General features: G+C 37.3%; 1 protein-coding gene across 7 annotated transcripts in view; it reads left to right on the forward strand.

The window, feature by feature from the left end:
• KCNC2 (potassium voltage-gated channel subfamily C member 2) overlaps window positions 1-16,077 on the forward strand; it is a 343,622-nt gene extending 327,545 nt beyond the window's left edge. The window contains exons 4-6 of one of the 7 annotated variants that reach the window (XR_013271151.1): window positions 3,966-4,121; window positions 11,409-12,301; window positions 15,055-15,105. Coding sequence is in view for 6 of the 7 variants with exons in the window: in XM_077474273.1 (XP_077330399.1) it covers window positions 3,966-4,121; window positions 11,409-11,545 (293 nt within the window). In the remaining variant the exon portion in view is untranslated. The other 6 variants (XM_077474276.1, XM_077474273.1, XM_077474275.1 and 3 more) reach the window with 6 other exon arrangements.
• The last annotated feature ends 9,097 nt before the right edge of the window (window positions 16,078-25,174 follow it).

Consider the following 25,174-nt stretch of genomic DNA (forward strand, 5'->3'; position numbering starts at 1 on the left):
GACACTGGCAGGGAAGGGGTTAACATCAGAGACAATCAAGGGGTTAACTGTGTTCACTGGCTGTGTTTACTAACTGTGTGGGGGGATGGGCTGCCTGGGATAACACAGAGATCTATCTTCCTGCATAGCACAAAGACAAGCTCTCAGTGTAATCCCCTGTCAGAACGGAGATCTGCCTTGTTTACTTCGACAGATCCCTGGACCTCTGGACCCACTGATTGGCTCCCTGGCTGGTCAATCGCACCCACAGAAGCTAATACACAAATCACTGTACTGGTATGGCAATTGATGCAGCAGAACCACCTTGCTGCAGTATAACTGCGGTGGGTGGTTGGCTTGCAGTTAATCACCACTGTATTTTTTTTCTTTCCTTTTTTCATAGATGTTATTCAATTTTACAAACAGGTAATTTTTCTCCTTCACTGATATGCGCTGATGAGGCTACACTGATGGGCACTGATGGTCCCTGATAAGGTGGTAATGGTGGTCACTGATGAGGCTGCACTGAAGGGCACTGATGAGGCTGCGCTGATGTGCACTGATGAGGTGGCCCTTTGTGGGCACTGATGAGGCACTAATGGGCATTGATAGGCAGCACTGAAGGACACAGAGGTGGCACTAATAGGCAGCACTGATGAGCACTGATAGGTGGCCCTGATGGGCACTGGCAGGTGACACTGATGATGAAGCACTGATGAGCATTGATTGGCAGCACTGATAGGTGGCACTGATTGACAGCACTAAAAGGCAGCACTGGTGGGCACTGATAAGCAATGACAGGTGGAACTGGTGAGCACTATGGATCAGCTGAACACCCCCCTGGTTTGGTTCGCACCAGAACTTGAGAACAGGCAACAAAAATTGTACGAACATGCGAACACCATTAAAGTCTATGGGACATGAACATGAAAAAATCAAAAAGTGCTAATTTTAAAGGCTTATATGCAATTTATTGTCAAGAAAAGTGTTTGGGGAACCAGGGCCTGCCACAGGGGACATGTATTAAAAAAAAGTTTTAAAAACAGCAGTTTACTCAGGAGCAGTGATATTAATAATGCTTAAACAATAAAAATTAAATATTCCTTTAAATATCATGTACCATATACAAAGATAAATCTGCCCAGAGTATCGTGCAAATCTGCTCAGCTATACAATACATATACAGTAAAACCTTGGATTGTGAGCATAATTCGTTCCAGAAACATGCTTGTTATCCAAAGCACTTGTATATCAAAGTGAATTTCCCCATAAGAAATAATGGAAACTCAGATGATTCGTTCCACAACCATTTATTCATAAGTCCTTCAGTTTATAGTCCATATAAAAAAAATATAGCAATGTGATAGGTTGTGTAACCATAAAATGTCCATCCACAAATGGCAGCCTCCACAAGGGGATTAGAAGCAAAATCCAGAAAGAGCTACAGAGTATAAAAGAGAAGAGAGGCGCCTCTAAGTGTAGCAATATGGTTGCATTTAATGAAGGTACAACATTTAGCAACTCACATGGTTGATGATTAAAAGAGGCACATCATAGACCGCCTTCCATACCATCGGCTCTAACCGCTGTCAGTCTGAAATCGTGACCAGGAAGACTAGCCTGTAGTAGAGCAATTTGAAAGTGAGATGTCATGGATCTGCAGTAATATTCCTGTATGCTTACCTCTCCGTGTGATCAGCTTAAAAGCCTGGCTGCCTCTCACCTGGCTGCTTAAGTAATCTTTCCTCAAGCATGGCTCTACCCCAGCCTCTAATTAGGAACACTTGATTAACCTGTCTATTGCAAGCCAGCCTCGCTGATCAATATTGTGTGTTTGGCTTCCATGTGTTCATTGCTGTATGCCATGCATCTGATCCTGTTTACCGACCTTGGCTTGTTCTTGATTGTCATCGCCTGCTTCATACCCCGACCATTGGTGTGTTTTTGACTATCCCTATCTGCTTGTTGCCCTGACCTTTTGGCTTATCTCCTGACTATTCTTGTTGTCCCGGTCTGCTGCTTCCTATCTATCCTCCAGTAGTCTACCGTAAGCATGAACTGTGGGACCCTGGGGGCTGCGACCTGGAGCCAGACTGCAGTGAAGTCCATCCCCACCATCAGGGGCCCAGATGAACACCCGCTGGCTCTTAGATTCTGCACCCTGGGAAATCTCATGTTCTAGCTCCTAGTGTGATCTGTGTTGGTACTCCAGAGTACCTGCTTTCCTGAACCACCCAGTGCTCCATCCACAGCAGTCAGCCATAGGGTCCACTAGCTCAACAGTGCACTCCTGACCCCAGCGGGGTGCATCTGTCACCTGGCCTCAGGTGACCTGACACAAGGCTTGATGCGTTTTGTGGAAGGGATGACGTGGATGGTGGTGTGGAGGATGGTCTATGTGGACAGCTTAAAAATATTTTAAAATGTTGCTTGTTTTGCTAAACACTCTCAAACCAAGTTACTCGCAAACCAAGGTTTTACTGTAATGCCTAAAGCTAGAAGACAGTGATATAATTTGAACAGCACAGTACAGCAAATGGATACCGAACACAAGAGAAAGACACCCAGTACAGGTAGAGCTGGAAGCAGTGACAAATGTTTAGGGTGACTACACCACTTTTATCAGGTCTAGAGATGGATTTGATAAAGGGATACATTCACATTGAAACAATATCCCTGTTTCAACCTCCACCTGTTCTGAGTGTCTCCTACTTGTGTTCCCAGTTCGCAAGGGAGGGAGATGACCAGTTACTTGTCCCCTATAGAAGGGCAGGTAGATGAAAAATGACCCCCCAGTTCCCCCCCCCCCCACACATACACACACTGACAGTGTTTGCAATGTCATATTGCATTGCGTTGAAGATTGATGTTTTTGTAGTTGTTTATTTTTCTGTGATTTTTATTTTATTTTCTGTATACAGCATTTTTTATTTATATTTTTGTCACATGTCTATAAATGGGAATCACTTAATTAGTGCTAGCCTACTGCTGCTTAATTATTAGGATTAGCTACATAGTTGCACACTCAATATTTGTTGATCATTTCTTTGGGGGGAAACCCTTATTTGTTGGGAGAACCCCCCAAAACACCCACCCAATGCTAAAGGGCAGGTGCACTGGTATGGACATGTTGCATGCTCACTTGCTATGGGGATTCCAGCATGCATTTTTGGCATGCAAGGTGGGATGGCGGCACACTTTTTATTTAATATTTACAATTTTAATTAACATTTACCTTTTCAGGTTTCAGCACCATAGATAGCATGTCAACAAACATAAAAGGACATTCCTCCCACTGACCATCAATGAAAGAGGTGTACACTGAGCAGCAAGGAGTGCACAATGATCCCCACAGAGCAGAAGGGGGGCACAGGGCACATATGGATTGTAAAGAATGCACACTGACCACCAATATTATGGAGCACTGACCTTTTTTATATTTAACGAGGCACACAAAACTGGCCACCAACATTTAAAATGTCACTCACCACTAACCACTACCATACGATGGTACTAACTCTTGACCACAGGAATATATAAGCTGTTCTTTGTATAGTCGTAACCCCAACATTCAGACTGATGCTCGCTGTGTTTCAAAATAAACACATTTGGGAGTATTTTGAGGTCCTTAAAATGCTATACATCAGGTTTTTCTAAAAATGTTTTTTTTTCCACTTTATATAGTAAAACAAAATGAAAAAAAAAATACTATCCAAAGTAAGCTCTGTCTGTGCTAAAAAAAAACATAAAATGATTTGGGTACAATGTAAGAATAATCGTCAGCTCAACTTTCACAGTACAGCAAATTGAAAAATTACCTGGTAATGAAGGGGAACAAGTGGTTAAAGTAAAAAAAAAAATCTTCTATTTATTTATATATTTTTTCTAATTTATAAGATTTTTTTTTATTGTTATTAATATGTATTATTTGAGCATATTTCTCTGCTGGAAGTGATTTGATGAAATTTGTTCCCAAATATTACCAGGGGAGGACAGTTCAGGAAGTGACCAACCCTTGTCACCTGGAGAAAGACACCCAATGAGACGCTCTAGCACTAGGGATAAAAGCCGAAGAGCAGGAACTTGTTTCCTTCTGACGGCAGGTGACTATGCTTGCAATACAGATGGCGGGATACGGAAAGGTATGATATTTTTACATTTTGAACTAATTATAATCTAAATAAACACATTTATTACATAAGGTAGAGGTAAGCAATCACTGACACTCCAGCTGATACTGAGCTATGAATTCAGCAGTGAATATTTACAGAAAATATATTTAGCAATAATAAAAAAAAATGGTAATATACACCACTGGAAACGCAGCTGGGGTACCAAGATAGCTTATCTTAACATAATGCACTGTTTATCAAGCTGTTGGATATATGTACACCACAGAAATAGTTACAGCTAGTTTTCTTCAAAGGTCAAAAAAGACATTTAAAAAAAACATGTAAATGTTTTTACTTACGATAATTGGACTTATTTAACAACAATAACTTATAGTTTGTGTTTCAGTGTTTTAGTGAATGCTGAGTTTTTTTAATGTTGTTATGATTACAAAGTAGAACTTCATGTGCAAAGTGACATGAATATTGAAATTATGTTGTTTATGTTTAAAGGAGAAATAAAGTTTTTAATGCAAATATTGTATTTAAAATATAATGCATGCATGCACACTCACAGAAAGAAGTGATTTATAAAACCTTCTTTGTACAAATGTCAGAAACATTTGTGCAAGCTGAACAAAATTTCCCCATATGTTTTCAAAAAGATTAACTCCTGTATCATCAGCTCCACCTAGTGAACAAAATGTGGTATTGTTTTCTGAAATACCTCAATGTGAAAACATACTACAATTTGACCAGTAGATGGAGCTGATGACACAGGATTTTATCTATTTGAAAATATAAGGTGAAATTTCATTCAGTTTTCAAAAATGTTTCTGACATTCATGCAAATAATGTTTTATAAATAGACCACTAAGCATCTTGTGGCTTAGCTAGAAGGCTACATTTGCATAAGGAGGGAAGTACATCACTGCACAGAAAAAAAGGGGTTCCCCCCAGCTTTATGCGGCATCTGTCTTTAATTTGGGTGTTAATTTTATTGACAGCAGCATTTAAAATATGTAATAAGTGTCTGAAAAAAGAGCACAAAAGAGTGAGGATAGCACTGCCCTTTTACACACCCAAATCCTGACAAAGTATGTTCGTATAGAGAATATTCCAGTGAAGGAATGATTACATCACTTCCCTCAGATAATATTAACACCTTCATCACCTCCCACGAATGTCAACAAACAGTATACAAGATGACATATGGATAATATGAAAAATAACAATAAGTCAAAATGTAACACAGATTTGCAGTTATGCTTTCACAATTTTAACCTGCAATTTCTGTGTGTTTGCAAGAGAAAGGGATACTTTAGTTCTGCTTTTACAATTTTAACTTTACAATTCAGCTTGAACAGATACATTCTAGTACAAATCTCTATCCTAAAAAAGTATGACTCCCCTCTTTTACATTTAAATGTTATACTGATATACAGATCAGCAGAACTTTAATCCATTTATGCTATGAAAAAAATTGTCAAGTAATAATTTTTACCTTTAAATTACTAGGTGCGTTTAATAACTAAACCTGAAAAAATTGTGCAGGTGTTGTGTTGCAAATAGCCCTTTCTCAGAAAATGCACAAAATAGTATGTATAAAACCATATACACACAGAACAGTACAGTACATATATAAAACACCTTGGGTCAAGTAATGGAGACATAATCTAGCCATAAATGTTTGCATATTAGATGATTTCATAAAGTGTTTAGTATTGTATTCAGTGGCAATTAACTTGGTCAAAGGACATAGAAATTCTTCCAATTGCTGATCAGTCCTCGGCTTGATAAACTTGCTTTGGGATAATCACAAGCAATTGAATGACTGTATGGTGTTCAATGTAGCTTAGCTCCTCTTTTTATTTCTTCCATCTCTGTACTGTGTTTGCTGAAAAGTTGCTTAGCAATGTGTGTGGCTCAGTCTAACCATTTAGTCATTTATGTCTCATGTTTTCATTTTTATTTTGTCTAACTGTCCAACAAACACACTGTATAATACTTAATTTCATGACTGCTCCTGGAATTCTAATAAAGCCACACGATTATATGCTAAAGTACATACTTGTTTCTTTTTTAATTTATAGTATTGAATTTCCCGATTTATATAACAAAAATAATTATTACAGTATAATATTTTGCAACATAGATTAAATTGCAAGTTCTATAAAATCTTCCTCTATTTTCATATCTCGTCTTACATCAGGGCTGGACTGGGACAGAAATGTGGCCCTGGAATTCCTCCAGACCTGCCCACTTACATTTTGAGTGTCCCATCAGCACTCCCTTACATCAGAGTGTCCCATCACCAGCCCCCTTATAACAGAGTGTCCCATCAGCACCCCTTACATCAGAGTGTTCCATTACCAGCCCCCTTACATCAGAGTGTCCCATCAGCACCCCCTTACATCAGAGTGCCCCATCAGCACCCCCTTACATCAGAGTGCCCCATCAGCACCCCCTTACATCAGAGTGCCCCATCAGCAGCCCCCTTACATCAGAGTGTCCCATCAGCACCCCCTTACATCAGAGTGCCCCATCAGCAGCCCCCTTACATCAGAGCGTCCCATCAGCACCCCCTTACATCAGAGTGTCCCATTACCAGCCCCCTTACATCAGAGCGTCCCATCAGCACCCCCTTACATCAGAGTGTCCCATCAGCACCCCCTTACATCAGAGTGCCCCATCGGCAGCCCCCTTACATCAGAGTGGCCCACTGAGCCATCGGCCCACCGGGAAACTCCCGGTAGTCCCGATGGCCAGTACATGCCTGTCTTGCATGTTGCCCTACATTCGTTTGGGCTAATAACTTACATAAGAAGTCTTGAACTAAATGCCCATATCAGCCTTTGAATCTTTTTTTCTTTAGTTAACAATGTCTACAAAAGATAACACAGAGAACAGAGTGGTTTACATACATATTTGTCATATAATGTTTGATACATAGATGTTGGTAGTACTTATATGTGACGTGTATATTACCCACAACAAACTGATGAATCAAACACATATCTAGATTTATGTTTAAATTTTACATAACAAAAAAAAAAAACAGTAAAAGAATTTATGAAGTTACAAATGTATGGACATCTACAATTATGAATACATTCTCTTGCTGTTTCATGACCTCAAATACCCACTTCTATCATTTTTTTTTAAAAGATAAGTGAATGCCTATGTTCCTCATAAAACAGCATTCAACAGCTTGAAAGTAGAGATTTGTGCACTAAATAGCTTTGTAGTTTTAGTCGTTGGTTGCAGTACCTATTTATCATCATAACATTAAGCTTAAAAAGGCTCTCCAACATATCGATCACTGTAAAAAAAAATGGAGCCATAGTATGACTTCTAAAATAATGATTTACGTAAGGTAGTTAATTTGTTCATTTTGCAAGAGAATTTGCACTTTGAAAGGGAGTTCTTCCTTAGCTTAATGAATATGGTGAAAAAATACCAGCTCATGCACAGGGGAAAAAATATATATTTTTGTTTGCACTGTATTGGATGATAGAAGTCAGCAAAACTTCACCTTATTCATTGAGCTAAGGGTAAATTCCCTTGCAACATGCAAATTCTCTTGCAAAGTTAACCTGTTTTGCTTTAGTAAATCAACTCACTATGACTACGACTTCTTATTAACCTCAGAAGTGGGGCCATGTTTAACATCCCTCTCCAACCATACCCACAGCACATACATAACATATTTTACTCGGTTTATGAAAAGCAATGATGTTATTCTGCCTCTTCTTGATTCTCCACTTTAGGAGCTCTCCACTTGGTAAATTGAACACAACATTCATCCAAAACTGGGCTTTTAGATTTGGGTATACTGTAGATGAATCAAAGGTATTACTTTCTAAACATTGCATTAAAAAGACAAAGTGAGGTGTATACCAAGATCCTTTTATATTCCGGGCTAGCAGTTTAATCAAAACAAGAATATCTACAGTACTGACTTCCACTGGCATTCACCAGATTAATATTGGGTATCTGAATACATTTAGTGCTGCAATGTTCTCATATTAGATTAATATAATAGTTAAACATATCATTTTGAGCAAACTGTGTATATGTTAACCCAATTAATAAAATATCACATAATATTTAACATGCTGATGTAATCTCAAAAGTAATTTTACAAAAATTGCAATCTGCAGCTTTCTTTAAAATAATACCTGGTGACCCAGCCATGAAAGTCCTTATCATTCAGTTCCTATCATAGAGTGACAGTGTTGTTCTCCTTTGGTTTCGCCTTGACTTTGCTTTCCCTTTGGAGACTACAAGTGACCATGCCAACGCACATTGTGCAAACATGTTTCACTGCTGTCATCATAAAAAAAGCTGTCTCCAGAAATGAAGACCTACAATTGCTGGAGCAAGTATATGTAGACAAGAAGTAACTGTAAAGTGGCTGAAATAATACAACACTGTGTTGCAACAAGAATTAAAAAGGGTGAAAGCAGTATTTAATTAAAAATACACATCAGTATTTTGTTAAAATAAATGATGTTCAGTTAAAGTTTACATGTACTTTAACTACATTTTGGCTGCATTAGAGCCAGCCTGCATGCTAAACCCCTTTAGTTCACTTCCCTTTGGCTGCATCCGAGCCAGCCTGCATGCTAAAGCCTTTTAGTTTACATTTATTGGATTATTCTACATTTAGAAGAAACAAAATATAGGCATCCAAAAGCACCTCTACTCTCTAGGCCCCCTGCTTCTCCATTGTATCTATACATAGCAGGCATACTTACCTAGGTTGTGTAATTAAACTATTTGCCTACGTGCTTGTATCATTTTTTTAACTAAATCACTTTATAGTTACTTATTCGTCGGGCAAACATGGGACTTACATGTGGAAGAGTTGGGCCAATGAAATGCAGCTAGGTCAGCTCTTATTTCCAAGCCAACTCTTAATGCCTGCTTTGAGCTGCCATTGGACAATTAGTGTATTAAGCATCCCTGGACAGGCCATTTTATCACACATTCTTTATATTTAGTTTCATATATTTCTCCTGTAACTTTCTGCATATTCATGACTAAAAGGCTTTAAGGGGAAAAAAAATGCCCACAAGCATTGCATTGCAATAGCTTACTGCGTTTAACAATTCTTAAATAATAAGTAACTAGTTTTTATATTTTAAAGGCTCAATTAATCCAAACTATATTACATTTTTTAAATGCTTTACATTTTTTTAACAGATTCCTATGTATTTTAGAGGCCTGGTGTTGAGATCTCTGTACTTTTATCTGGAAATGAACAACTCCTCCACCACTTGCTGGATTTGTTATCTACTTTTTTCAGTTGAGAATCAACAGGAGGAGTGATAATACCATTTTATAAAATGAGAATTAAGACTCTAAAGCTGACCGTAATCATATTTTTTCCATAGTTTTCTTTTTTGTTCAGGTGGAGGGAAAATTACCCCCTCCCCCCCAACTGGGATATTGTATTCTAACAGTGATTCCTGCTACTGTCAGAATACACTGATCAGCTGCTGCAGATGTTTGGATACAGCTGCTGATTGACAAAGGTTTTCCAACTTGTCTGTTTGGCAGACGTTGGTCTAATGATCAACTTCTGTTGCACATGGACAGCCACACACTGATTGAAATTCCACTGGTCCCTGCTGATCCAACTGTCTTTTGAACTATGACCAACTTTAGATTGGCCGAAGCAAAGTCACTAACTATACTGGAGATACATCACCAATATAGCCTTGGGGTGACTGAGGCAACCAAACTAAACATGCATGGGAAAACCTTAAGAAAATATAAAGTAAACAATTTGTATAAAATATAATGTTATGATATATAATACATATAAACTGGATGCATGAAATGAGCAGGTACATGCTTAGCAGTTGTAAATAGTAATAATAACAAAAACACATCCAAAGGGCACATATGAAACTAAAAGTTTGCACTGTGGTATCCTAGTGCCCTGTATAAGTTCTGGAGAGATGTTTTTCAGTTCAAATGCAACAAATTTATGTCAGTGAAAGTATTGCACTGCAAACACAAATGTCCATGCCCTTTTATTAAGTTCAAATGCTTCTCATGTTTGTCCTTTTCAAAATGTATAAACTTAGTGTTAATCCTGAAACATTGGACTTACAATTATAATATAACTGAAAATTGAATTCTTATTCTGAAAATCTTATATCTATCAAAATAAGGTGTGTATTCAATATGTTTTATGTCTATTTACAAAAATGTAAAATTTGTTTTTTTACAAAGTACGGTTAATGTTGTCAGCTAAAATTATTTTAATTACTTAAAAAAGCATTCTTTAATGAAAATCATTTTTTAAAATGTATTTTTAATTATTTTGATGTTCAAATGTTGACATAACCTCAATATTTTTTTAAATCATACCTGTTGAAATTATTGAATAAAATCAAAAGTTAATGACATTTTTAGTGGTAAATTTACAATAGCTTTATGCACAATAAAATTTAAACATTTGCGCTACACTATAATCATAAAAAATAATATGTGCATGCTTTATAAAAAAAAGTTACTATTTATACAATTAACAGATACAAATGCAGATATACTGTGTTTCCAAATGCTTATATTTTTAAATAAAATTGGGGCATGGAATAAAATAATTAATTACATTTAGCTATCATGAGTGCAAATTGAAAATGAAAAAAAAAACATATAAAAAGGAATTCAGAATACATTTAATGTTCATTTTATATAATCATTTAAACTGCAAATTGTTTTAAATATGTGTAAATTATTATTGAATTTAGGAAACATTTGCTTTCAGAAACAATACTTAATTATGATGTTTACAACCTTCAATGTTTGGTTGCTAACTGTAGCTGTACTAAAACGTTATTTACTAAGATATAATAAACTATGACTGTAAAGTCTACATTTTTCAGCTGAATCACCATCCTTGAGGTATAATTATTTATCAAGAACATCTTAAAGGGGAGTTATCATTTCACATAATGCTTTGTGTTTTTAATTAAGCCTGTTTATCATATAGTTTAACATGCCATATTTTTTTCAGCTGACACAATTTTAATATTTTGAATAAATTATATTGTTTAAAGACCCTATAACTTTAATAATGCTGATAATGTTTATCTTCATTTTTATTCAGGTTCATTTGAACAACTGCAGTAAATTAAATAGTATATATAGGGTCATAATAACCTATAAAATTGTCTCAGCTCTTCATTACTGTCTACATAAACCTTTTTGATGGACTCATAATTGATTGCATTTCATTTTACTGTTTGTCTCTGTCTCTTTCTGGCTGAATTCCACTGATGTCTGTGCAATATTTCGTAAAAGGATATGAGAAATCCCGAAGTTTAAACAACATAGCTGGCTTGACTGGCAATGCCCTGAGACTGTCTCCAGTAACATCACCCTACAGTTCACCTTGTCCTCTAAGACGCTCTCGATCTCCCATTCCATCTATCTTGTAAAGCAGACTACATCAATCTGACAAATAGAATTCTCTCAAGCACTATTTACCACATAATGGAAATAATTAAATGTAGCATTAACTCTAGGATCTTCCCAGACAGAATTATGTCATCTGGAAATGCTAGGAAATACCATTTTGTCAGCAGATCATTTGCTATGATGCATTTAAAGTTATTAATCCTATGGAGATTGTGCATATCTACTGACCGACCAATTTCTCTCTGGCAATAAAAAGAATAGAGTTTGGATCGATCGGCCAGTATATTTAATAATTACATATATTTTCAGGGAAATACAGCTATACCAATGTGCTTCCAAATGATAGCCAACACTTCATTGAACGTTCATTTCTTGTGAGTTTCTGATCCATTCTGAAGATGTCTGGGATCCTGTCTTTAGAGCTCGCAGTGTAACAGATCAGACCATTTGCATGGACCATTCCGTCTACACATCATATCAGCGCAATGTTGCAGAGTACTGGGGCTACCAAATGGCTCTGAACATAAGCTTGGCATCGTATCATTCGCTAGTTGTCCTGCCAGTAGGAATTTGCTTTTACTTTCTTTAGTTGATATATTTTTTTAGATGACTTTGACTTGTTTTTTACTGTGCTAAAATCTTGTAATAGAGTGCCGAAATGTCTCTGGTTGTTTGCACACAGATAACTGCAAAGAGGTTGTCATTACTGGTTACACGCAAGCAGAGGCCAGATCTCTTTCTTAATGGCTTGGGAAGGCACAATACATGTGAAAAAGGTAAATGCCATCCAGGCTTGCAATTTTAAGCTAGCAGGTCTTCTTTTTACACCAGGGTTCTTCAACATTTTCACAGGCAAAATTCTAAAAATGTAGAAAGATAACATTTTGTACTCAATGTGTCAATTAACTAAAGAGGGTATTGAATATTTTGAGGTTTTTTTTGACCAGCCTTAAACATCTGGATTAAAATTTTGCATATTTTTTAAGTCAACCTATTTTGTTTTTTTAGGGTTGTTTGTCATATATGTTCATGTTGGTTTGTCTAACCAATTGTTATTTTGTTTCATCCACCTCTCTTCAAACACTCAAACTGTGCCTGTACACAACTGGTTCAAGGCTGCATTCTTTTCTTTTGCGTTTTGCTGTGTTTTATGTGCTTTAAGTATGGTTGATGTCTTTAAAACTGAACTATTTAGAATTGAAGCCATTATTTTTAATCTGGGATTCACAAGAAATATAGCAGAAATATAGCAGTGGTAATAAAGTAGCATTTCTTTTGAAGATAATGTTTTGTTTAACTATACATAGAATATATTATTTATATTATTATTCTATTGCTATAGTGCAAATACCAGCATCACCAGCCAGTATATAGATGACCAAATGATATAAAGCGTCAACCGTTTTCATTTTTAAACCAGTATCTTTAGTTTTACTGGACAGTAATCATTACCAAATCATGACCCGTTCAAATTTGTAGACTATACTAATGGCCATTTTAATTTAATAATTTTTACTAAGTTAAATTCCTTTTGTATATGATACAGGCATACCCCACTTTTAAGTACACAATGAGGTTTATTTACTAAAGCTGGAAAGTGCAAAATCTGTTTCACTTCTGAAAGAAACCAATGAGCTTCCAGGTTTTATTACCAAAGCTTAATTGAACAAGTTGGGGTTAGAAGCTCATTGGTTTCTATGCAGAAGTGAGCCTGATTTTACACTTTCCAGCTTTAGTAAATAAACCGCATTGTGTACTTAAAAGTTGGGTATGCCTGTATATCCACATGTATTGTCCTGTTGTTATTCATACATAATGGTTAAATAGCACTTGAATTGCTCAAGAAATCCAACTAGCACAAACAATTTCAACTAATATATGAAATAAGTTAATTGATTTATTTAAGGGATGGTACTCAAATGTGACTCCACATTCGCCTCAGCACCCTTGCAACTCTGTAATTTTTAGCATACTGTTATGTAAATATTTCCTTTATCTTCTAAAGTTATAATTTGGCCCTTGCTCCTGTGCCGTGCTGTTCAGTTAGACCACCCATCACATTCATAACACAAGAGTTGGGAGGGTGTGGGACCACGTACCAGCTTCAGAAGATGAAGTTGATATGTGCATTACTGAGCACCTCAGATGATGAAGGCACTATGAAGATAACCCAATGATTTTACTGACACTTTCTAATGCCCTTATAGCCATTGGCCAGTTTATTAATTTTGTTGCTAAGGACAAATTTTCTTTAAGCATTAACACTAACCTTGCAGGCTGTGTATGCCAGGTAAACAAATTAACTTTCTATGGATCTGATTGTTTGGAAGCAAGATTTATACATGTGATGTTTAAAATGCAGCAGGCTTCTTCACACCATCATGAAGTATGACCAATGAGTGTAAGAAATTAATCTTTCTCTGAGACCTCTTTCACACGGGTGGTTTTCAGGTGCTTTAGCGCTGGGAATAGCCTCTGCTAAGTGCGTGAAAACCGCATCCCATTCATTCAAGTGTGACTTTTCACACTTGAGCGGTGCGCTTGTGGGATGTTCCAAAAAGTCCTGCAAACAGTATCTTTGGGGCGGGTTGGAAGCACTGTATTTGGCGCTCCCAAAATGCCCTGCCCATTGGAATAAATGGGAAGTGCTTTGGAAGCACCTGAAAAGAGCTTTAGAAGTGCTGCAACACAGGAGTTTTTAATCTCTTCTTTGGGGTTTAAAGTGACCCACTATCAGCTGAAAATGGCTGCTTAAACAGCGGTAAAGTGCCACTAAAACAAGCAGTGCTTTACCGTGAACCCAGCTGTGGCCCCAGTGTGAAAGCAGTCTGATAGCAACCATATAGCCCAAGGGTAAATAAAAATAATTTACTGAGGTGTAAAGAAAACAAAAATGGATGAATGAATAACTTCTGGACTATCCATGTCAAGTGCTTTTTAAAATATGATTTTTTGCAGCATGATCCTTCGCATTTATTTTATTGTTGTACAGAAGGGTAATCCAGAAAGGAACCATAGCATCTTACCATAGATCAAGTAACCAACCGCTCATGGTTTATGTTGCAGTTGTACCACTGCATTGGTCTGGTGCTCTGATTTCATACTGAAAAAATGCATAATGCTAGAGGGAGAAGTTGTCATAGGCAGTTAAAATTGTGATTAATATTTTATTGCCAAGCATTATCTGAATGCAGTCTATAACTTCTCTAGCCAGTCTTGTGAAACCCAATGTCAGTGTTTAGATAATTCTGTCCATTGCAACAAGAGATATGATGTTTTGGGCTGGTGATATGGAACAGAAAACGAGAAAGGTTTTAAAATTAAATAAGTGACCTTGAGACTGTTGAATTATCCCTGACTGTTATTCTCCTATCAGTTGGCCAGTTATGATTTTTACTGATATTGAAAAGTATAACATAAATATACCAAATCCCACAGCATGAGTTGCATGCCAGATTTTATATTAAAAGAGATATAAAACTAATATTGGGATTAATATGATATTTGGTGCTGCTGTTATTGACTACAGTGTTGTACGGAATTTATCATGGATTTGTGACTGCTGAAAAGGGGACAGTGGAATTTAGCCATAACAAGGACTATGCTGGAAAGAAACTCCTGCTGATGAATGGGCCCTAGATGTAAGCTTCTCATGCTTCAAGGTAGTGAATGAGATATGATGTCCAGCTCAATCTGCAAAGTGCAACAATCACAGACTGAGTTTTTTCAGTTGCCCAAGACCAGAAAGGTCTTCATTGGCATATAAGTTGTAAATAAATGTGAGCATGGAGTATCAGCTATTTTCCTCAATCTAAGTACATGTTCGATTGTATGGTTCTCATCAATTGATGTGTGTATATAAACCCCATATATTTTGGGTTACCTCACAATCCCTGCAGTACTCTAGTCTGTGCTGTAGATTGTATAGAAATGCACATAAAAGGTGTGTGTTAATTTAACATGATCTGTATGAGCAGATATATCTTCATTTATTATTACTATGTGTATTTCAGAAGATGTATAGTAGCCTCACTTTTACTAAGTGGTGGTGTTCTAGAGATATATTGTAGGCCAGATAGACACAAAGCTGCCAGTTCATTGCTATGTCTCCTACTTGCTCCTTTAGAACACCACAATTTGGTAATACTGGGCAGTAAGTCTTAAACCACCAGATATGTGTATTATAATCTTTACCCTAGGATATATCATGTTAAACATGCCAGAATTATTTTACCATTAAAATGTACCTATCTGGGTGCTGGCATTTCTTCCATTCTATGAGATAAAGTCTAAGTATTATTCTGACAAATACAATCATGGTGGTAACAAATAAATTGATAGTGTGTGATTAAATCCATTGCTTTGACATCACTACAGAACCCAGCAGCATAAATATTTGTTGTAGAAAAATATTGATTTTTATTTTTTGCCAAGGAGAGATATATCTTTTTATCTGTATTGTGCTATAAGAATGTGAGTTGTTATCTGTTACTCTGTCTATGATAATGTATATTTGAGTTGATACAATAAAATATTTTCCTTTATTTAATAATTTATTCTTGCTTGTTTTTTTTTTTGTTTTTTTTTATCTTTTGCATTTTGCCTTTTTAATAAACTCTTAAATTTCTGTGGCTCAAAATCATTTGCACCTTAAGCACAACTGTAACTTTACTACAATTGTTTTTCAAAATCCACCCCCTTCCCCCAAGCATTGCTGCTCTAACCCTCCCTTTCTCCAGATGCTTGCTTGCATTAGGGCTTGTGCACATCACAATTTCAGCATTCTGAATGTGTTTTTGCATACATATTCACATGCATTTTTTTGTGCGTTTTTGACTCATTTTTAATGCATTCCAGTTTGTTTTTTCCTCTTTTTTGACACTTAAAAAGTCTTTATTTTCATTAGGACAATGTGCATTCCAGTTTACATGTTTTTGATGTGTTCTAGTAAAAATGCAGCAGGCTGTACTTTTGTTGGAAGCACTAGAATTGACCACACTGGCATGAACTAGGACCATTTGAATACATGGCATAAACTGTGCATGCAGTCTGAATGTGGTTAAAAATGCACTGGAAAGCATCTGGTGTGAACCAGCCCTTAGTTCTAGAGCCACGTCCTTCTCTGAGTTTCCAGCCTGTTGGGAAGAAATGTCTTTAGTGCTCTCCCCACCGACTTGAATAAATCTGTATACAGAGTCTGTAAATCCTTGGTATACAGTCACATTTACAGTAAGTCCGTTTTAGGGCCCAATCACACCAGAACATGGTGTGGGAAACCTGTGTTCCTTGCACATTTCCTTTCAAAATGCATTACACTTACTATCTGCAGCACATGTCAATGCAGTGCTAACTGCACCACAAACGTAAGTTGCAAATGTGCAGTGTGTTTGCCTGCACTGGATCACAAGGTACTGCAGTACCATGCAATTTGATTTCGGATGAGTTTTTTAAAGTAGTGCATGCACTACTCTTGGTGCATAGCAATTTCAGCCCATTTAAATGAATGGACTGAAAATGCACTGTAGTCAAATTGAACAAGAATTGCACAAGAATGCAAGCAGATGGGATTGTACACCCCATTAACACCCATCATACCATAAAAACATACCTAAAATATAAAATAAACACCCAACAAGGATTGTGGTAAAGTTAAGGCCGCAGCCCTTTTATTGGATTTAAAACAATTTTAATTATGAAATGAACTTTAACCTTTAATACCAAACAAAATTGCTGTTAACTATTAACAGACCGACATGGTTAGTCACTAAGACTCAAGCAGCAATATTTTATACCAACCAAATAATAGTTTACCAACCACTGTCCACCCACAAAGTGGGCAACATTACCCAAAAAAGATAGACCTTCAGGCCTCATGCACACTGGAAGTTATAATAAAGTTATAAAAATGGCAGTAGCTTTTCAGTGAGTTTGTCAAAGTTTTTCAGAATTTTTTCAATAGCATTTTTTAGCGTTAGCATTTTTTAACTTTTTTTTGTTCAATGGATGGATCACAAATGTTAAAAAATGCTGGTGAGCCATGTTTTTAAACATTTATGAGCGTTTTTTGATGTTAGAGCATTTTTACAGCTGAAAAATTCCTATCAGAACCCACTCATTTTTCAAAGTTTTTCAAAGTTTTGGCAATAGTGTTTTTTTAGCATTTTTCAGCATTTTTTAACATCAGTGTTTTTAAACTTTTCTTTTTTTCTCCTCAATGGGATGTGTTAATGTACACGGGACATTTTACATCCTCTCCTGAACAATTTAACTTGACAGATATTAACCAACATTTTAAAACGTCTGTTTTGCCTCGTTAACATGCCGTGTTTAGCCACATTTGTGTTTAGAAGCATTTTTCTTTTCAGATAGTCAAAAAATAAATAAAAATGCGTGTAAACAAAACGCTGCTAAACGTGAGTTACCGCATTTACAAGCTGTTACTGTTGTTTGGTGTTTCAAATGCCTCTGAACATCCGGCCTGAATGCATTTTTTTTTGCTTTCCAAAAAATGCTTCTAAACTCAACTGCCTAGAAACGACCCTGTGTACATGTACTGATAACATAGAGGAGAGTTCATGGGAAAAAAGCCGAAAAAAACGCTTAACTGCTCCTAAACGTCCGTTTACCAGCAGCGGTGTACATGAAGCCTAAAAAACACTGGTGAGCCACGTTTTTGAGCGTTTATCAACTGTTTTCTTTTTTTTTTTATGTTAGAGCGCTTTTACATTTGAAAAAATACTCTCAGAACCCAGCCTATGTGGGCATAGACACATAAAATAACATTCTGGAGTGTTTATTGACTGTAGAAAAAACATTTGAAGCCAAAAACAGCTGATGTACAAATGTCCAAAAACGTCCAGTGTGCTTGAGGACTCAATATCAAACAGAACTGTTGTTAATCAATAACAGACCAACATGCTTAGTCACTAAGACTCAAGAAGCAATATTTTGTACCAACCACGTAACAGCATACCAACCACTGTCCACCCACAAAGTGGGGGACCTTACCCACATAAAGAGGGACCGCAACGAGGGGAAATAACAAAGGGGAGGGTGGGTTGAGTAGGCCAAAAGATTCAGAAGGAAGGCTGAGGAGATTCCAGAGGTGAGTCCAGCTGAGAGGCCTGAGGTAAATGCTGACTTTGCCCAGTGACAGGAGAGGATATAAGTAAAAGGTTAGACTCATTGGCTAGATGTTTACTGCCAAAGGATTTGTCACCAATCCAGTGCTCAGCAGCTGAGGTAAATCTTCCTAGCAACAACAGGCAGGTTGTCACCTGAAACACAAAACAGAAAGAACCATCAAAGCAGCCATAGAGAGGCAAGTACTTAGCAATCACCATAGCCATATATTAAGAGTAAAATGTATTTATAAAACAAATGGGTGTTAGGGGTGACAATCCCATGGGGCCACTTCTCTATTTTATTATTTTGTGGCCCCGGTATTTCTGTGCGATTCCTGGAGTGAACCGGTGCTTAGTTCAACAAGCTGGAAATATGGGAGGGAGCCAGGGCTTTGCAGCTAAAGTAAGTACATTTCTGGGAAGGGGATTTGTGCAGTTTACGTTAGGTAATAGGGATCGATTTAGGAAAAGTTGTCGTAAAGGTGTAGTTGCCTTTGAACCTAAACTCAAAAAGAGAGGATTTAGAAATGTTACTTGTGCCTAACTTTCATCTTGAAATTGTAACCTGAATACCTTACTTTTAAAATGCAGTTCATATCCTGCTATATGAGGGTACCTAGGCACTCTTGTGCCCACAGCCTTATAGCTGTATATTTGTAGTGTGAATCTAAGGCTCTGACATGAGGGAGCAAAACTCTGTCTCTTCCAAGATGCAGTGCAAAACAAAGTATGGTAAGTCAGTAATGAGGAAAGATAAGCTTCAGGGAGACCATAGGAAATATTAGTGATTTGTCCTTTGACCTTTGTGTTTTTGGGGCATAGCTTCTACAGGCCAATTTCTCTTTCAATGTTCTATTACACACACTGTTTGTAAAGAAGTGGTTGCTGTTATGATTGTATTAAACACACTTTCCTGATAACAGTGTATTTTAAGGCCCCGTTCACACCTATGCAAATTAGATGACGGCTTCCCCGCATCCAATTTGCATAGCAGGAGAATCCAATTTGGAGCCAATTCACATATTTCTGTTGCGGCTGTGGAACGCACTGCACGAAAATGCTGTGCGTGTTTGGCTCAGTTTCAGGGTCGAATTCAGGCATAGAATCAGCCCTGATTCGTCCCTGAAATGGGGAACAGGGATGCACAGCGCTCCCGTGCGATCCACAGCAGGTTATAGTGTGAACCCAACTGTAAAATACCCATCTGCTTCTGACATGTATTCTGATACCTTGTATTGCTGCTAGAGAAATCTAAATGTTGCGCTGGCATTGATGCATTTCAGTGAGTAAGTCCCTGTGTAATGACTGTGTCAGATGGCTAGTAGACCTGTAGTATAAACAGCATTGCTAGGATGTTGAAAAAACTGAGACAATTTGGGGCACCATGCAACAAACTGACAATGTGATCAGAATATGTTGTTTAAAGTGGTATGTAGCCACATTTTATTTTTGATGTTTCATATATCACATTCTTATTTTTCTGCCAGGGACTTTTATTGAAATATGCAGCCTAATTAACTGAAAAGGTATTTTACTGTAATAGTATTAGTTCTACAACCCTTTTGTGCCCACACAGCTGTAAGCTGTCACCTACAGTAGTTCCTGTTTATGGATTTTGGGAAGCTGACATTCAGCAAGAGTAAGCTGAGTAAGTAATTAAGTGACAAGACAGAGAGTTAAATAAAATACTTTTACCACCGCACAGGAATTAACTTATGTTTTTTCTTTTTTCATTTGATAGGATTATTAAGGCTAAACATTGCAATAAAGGTCTTTTTAAATCACATTATAAGTCCACTTTTGCATAGTTGCTTTAATACTTGGTTATTAACTCTTCATCACATAATAAGGGATTTATTATTGGGTTAGGTGCCGCCATTGCTACCCATAAAACAACAGGTATATCTATGGCTGCACCTACAGTGCCTTGAAAAAGTATTCATACACCTTGAATGTGTTCTACATTTTGTCATGTTACAACCAAAAACAGAAATGTATTTTATTGGGATTTTATGTGATAGACCAACACAAAGTGGCACAAAATTGTGAAGTGGAAGGAAAATGAGAAATGGTTTTCAAATGTTTTTACAAATAAATATCTGAAAAGTGTGGCGTGCATTTTTATTCAGCCCCCTTTAGGCTGATACCCCCTAACTAATATCTAGTGGAACCAATTGCCTTCAGAAGTTACCTAATTGGTAAATAGAGTCCACCTGTCTGTAATTTAATCTCAGTATAAATACAGCTGTTCTGTGAAGCCCTCAGAAGTTTGTTAGAGAACCTTAGTGAACAAACAGCATCCTGAAGGCCAAAAAATATACCAGACAGGTCAGGGATAAAGTTGTGGAAAAGTTTAAAGCAGGGTTAGGTTATAAAAAAAATATCCCAAGCTTTGAACAGCTCACAGAGCACTGTTCAATCCATCGTCCGAAAATGGAAAGAGTATGGCACAACTGCAAACCTAGCAAGACATGGCCCTCCACCTAAACTGACAGGGCTGGAAAGGAGAGCATTAATCAGAGAAGCAGCCAAAAGGCCCATGGTAACTTTGGATGAACTGCAGAGATCCACAGCTCAGGTGGGAGAATCTGCCCACAAGACAACTAAGAGTCATGCACTCCACAAATCTGGCCTTTATGGAAGAGTGGCAAGAAGAAAGCCATTGTTGAAAGAAAGCCATAAGAAGTCCCGTTTGCAGTTTGGGGGACGCAGTAAACATGTGAAAGAATGTGCTTTGGTCAGATGAGATCAAAATTGAACGTTTTGGCTTAAAAGCAAAATGCTGTGTGGCAGAAAAATAACACTGCACATCACCCTGAACACGCTATCTCCACAGTGAAACATGGTGGTGGCAGCATCATGCTGTGGGGATGCTTTCCTTCAGCAGGGACAGGGAAGCTGGTCAGAGTTGATGGGAAATGGATGGAGCCAAATACAGGGCAATCTTAGAAGAAAACTTGTTAGAGTCTGCAAAAGACTTGAGACTGGGGCAGAGGTTCACCTTCCACCAGCACAACAACCCTAAACATACAGCCAGAGCTACAGTGGAATGGTTTAGATCAAAGCATATTCATGTGTTAGAATGGCCCAGTAAAAGTCCAGACCTAAATCCAATTGCGAATCTGTGGCAATATCTAGAAATTGCTGTCCACAAATGCTCTCCATCCAATCTGACAAAGTTTGAGCTATTTTGCAAAGAATAATGGGCAAAAACTTCACTCTCTAGTTGTACAAAGCTGGTAGAGACACATCCAAAAAGACTTGCTGCTGTAATTGCAGTGAAAGGTTGTTCTACAAAGTATTGACTCATTGGGGCTGAATACAAATGCACGCCACACTTTTCAGACAATTATTTGTAAAAAATTTGGAAAACCATTTCACATTTTCCTTCTACTTCACAATTCGATGCCACTTTGTGTGTGTCTATCACATAAAAGTTTTTGCTTGTAACATGACAAAATGTGGAACATTTCAGCGGGTATGAATACTTTTTCAAGGCACTGTATGCTAACAATCCGTCTATCTCAGCACTTACTGTATCTAAACCCCCAAAATATTTTTTTTTATTTTTGAGCTTACCAGTCCTAAGATGTGGTGGCTGCAATAGCTTTGTTTCAGGCTTTTCCCAATCATGGTATAATCCTATGAGTATACACTTTGGGGGTTATTTATGAAAGGCAAATCCACTTTGCACTACAAGTGCAAACTACCAGTACAAAGTGCACTTGGAAGTGCAATCTCTGTAGATCTGAGGGGGACATGCAAGGAAAATAAAAAACAGCATTTTAGCTTGCACATGATTGAATGATAAAATCAGCAGAACTTCCCCTCATTTCAGATCTTCCCCTCGAATCTACAGCGACTGCACTTCCAAGTGCACTTCCAGTGCAATTTCAAGTGCATTTCAAGTGGATTTGCCTTTCATAAATAATCCTCATTGTGTCCCTTTATGGCTACATTGACTTCTCTTCAGCATCTGGACCAACTAAGTATCCTTGGTTGTCACAGAGACTTCAAACACATTTGCCTTTGTTCACCTCTGCTACATGGAGAATTGCTGGGAATAGTAGTTATACAAGAAAGATAAAGAAGTTTGTGATTTCAGTTTGGCTCACAGGAAGAGATGAAATGAAAGGCAAATCCATTTTTCACTACAAGTGCACTTGGAAGTGCAGTCACTCTAAATCTAAGCGGTAGATCTGAAATTAGGAGAAACTTTGTTGATTTTATCATCCAATCATGTGCCTTTGCATGTCCCCCTCAGATCTACAGGAACTTTATTTCCAAGTGCACTTTAAATGCACTTTCATGTGCACTTGCAGTGCACTTGTAGTGCAAAGTGGACTCGCCTTTAGTAAATAACGACCAAAGGCACTGCATTTTGGCAAGCTCAATGGGTAATTTTTATATATGTTGAAAATTTCCTGAGCCTAAAAAAATTAACTGAATGCAACCATCTATGGTCTGCAATATATTAAATGTATTGTTTTGGGGTTTAAATATGCTTTTAATAAGCAGTTCCAAACAAATGAAAACAATTAGTAAACTGCTTATTCTAAATAAGCATTTACAGTGTAAACTAAAGTAAATAGTAGTGCTAAACAGTATAAATAAACCCAGTGACAGGTCATAGTGATCAACACTAATACATAAATAAACAACTAATAACAACATTTGTGCAAAAAAAGGTCCATAAATGAGACTGGATTGTCTCAAATAAGGAAAGCTGAATATATCCTGATGTGAGATCTTCAAAACTTTCAGCACACCGCGTGCACTCAGTGTTTCCATTCCCCTTTGGTTAAAAACAAACTAAATGGCGATGCCTTTCACTTTCATGCTCGGCAAAACAGCATCAACCCTTACAGGGATAGCTATCCACCGATATCCAGACGTGACCCCCAATATCATGGACTCTACATATATAATGAAACAAATTCTCCAATAGTGCAGTATTGTTGTAAAAAGTTTATTCTATTAAAACAGCTTCAAACATTGCACTCACATAAGCTCAAATCAATGAAGCCTAGAGGCATCCTCTTACAGCATTGGTATAATGTGGTCTCAGCGGACACAACATAGGTGACCTGAATCTCACCAGCAAGCGATCGTGATCCTCTGAGCGTCACTTCTGGTATAGCGTCAAGCTTTCAAACTGCTTATTCTAGCTAGGAAATAGGACAAATGTGCTGAAACAGAAATGTCAGCCACAAAAAGACTAAAAAATTAGATTCTGTTGCTATCCATGTGTTAACGTCACTCAATTGATTTTAGTCTAAGTAGACTGTAATCTCCGGCATCCAGTCCAATGTTCAACTCATCTCAATTCACTGGGGGATTTACTGCCTGAAGCCTATGCTGTGCACATTTCTGGCTATCCTTACTCTATATCATCAATAACATTTAAAGTTTCAAGACACCTACATTTGATCCATAGCTGTGAATACTTTATATATCACTAACTGTTAAAAAAGAGGCTTCCTATATGAGAGATGGAAATTATCAGAAGTGACTGGAATTTACCCATAAGTCATAAAATATACGTTATCTTTTATTGGCCATAGATGATTGTTTTTATTTTTTATACAGTCAGCAAGGTAGATGGATTAATCCTCCACACTGGGACTTTATATTCTGACAGGGGGACTCGGCACTTTCAGAATACTCTGCTCAACAAAATGTTTCCAATTTGTTCATTCAACAGAAATCTATCTAATGACTCACTTCTTTTGAACAACACTGTTAGAAATCCGGCCAGTCCCTGTTGAACCAGCCGAGATTCAATCCATTTATGAGTTCTGTGTACATTCTGTGTAATCGACTTAAAGTGGTTTTAAATCAAAAACCTGTATGCACAGGAGGCACAGCAGCATTGTAAGTCTGGGGGGGGGGGGGGTTGTGTTAAATGTGTTAGCTGATTTAGAGGCACTAACAAATTGAAGCCAAAATCCAGAAAAAAACTTTATAATCAGTTAAAGGTTTTGGGGTAAGTGGTTTGTCTCATCCGTGTTAACTAATACATTCTGTTGAAGAGCTTGTCCTTTTGAAAAACCACAGACTTGCTGGCTGGATCACCAGATGAAAATAGAAGAAAGAAAACCTAAAACAGGAAAAAAAAATGCAGCCATCACATATAAGAATTGGTAAGCTGCAATATAATAAATGTTTATGGGTTTGATACTACCTATAGATCCTCCCATCTGATTGGAGAGACAAGGGAAGCGGCTGTGTTTGATGTATGCTTTTTGAAACCTTTTGATAAAAATAGTCAGATTACACAGAGCTCATCATGTATGGGATAGGTAAGCCTGCTTCCTGTGTTCTTTGCTGTACAACTACCCCACCTCTGATTCAAAATTCTAGGGTATGTTTGGATATGATGATTGGTGGCTGTTATGAAGCAGCCCAATTCAACTCGATATTATGATACATCAAACTTTCTGCATGAGAGGGACAATAGCCTACCAAGCTCATTTTGGGAATACCTATTTCTGCATTAAAACAGGTAATAAAAGGAATTCTTGA

This window comes from Lithobates pipiens, unplaced genomic scaffold (assembly GCF_037356315.1).
Source record: "Lithobates pipiens isolate NorthernLeopardFrog02 unplaced genomic scaffold, aLitPip1_a1.2 Scaffold_8, whole genome shotgun sequence".
Taxonomy (NCBI): domain Eukaryota; kingdom Metazoa; phylum Chordata; class Amphibia; order Anura; family Ranidae; genus Lithobates; species Lithobates pipiens.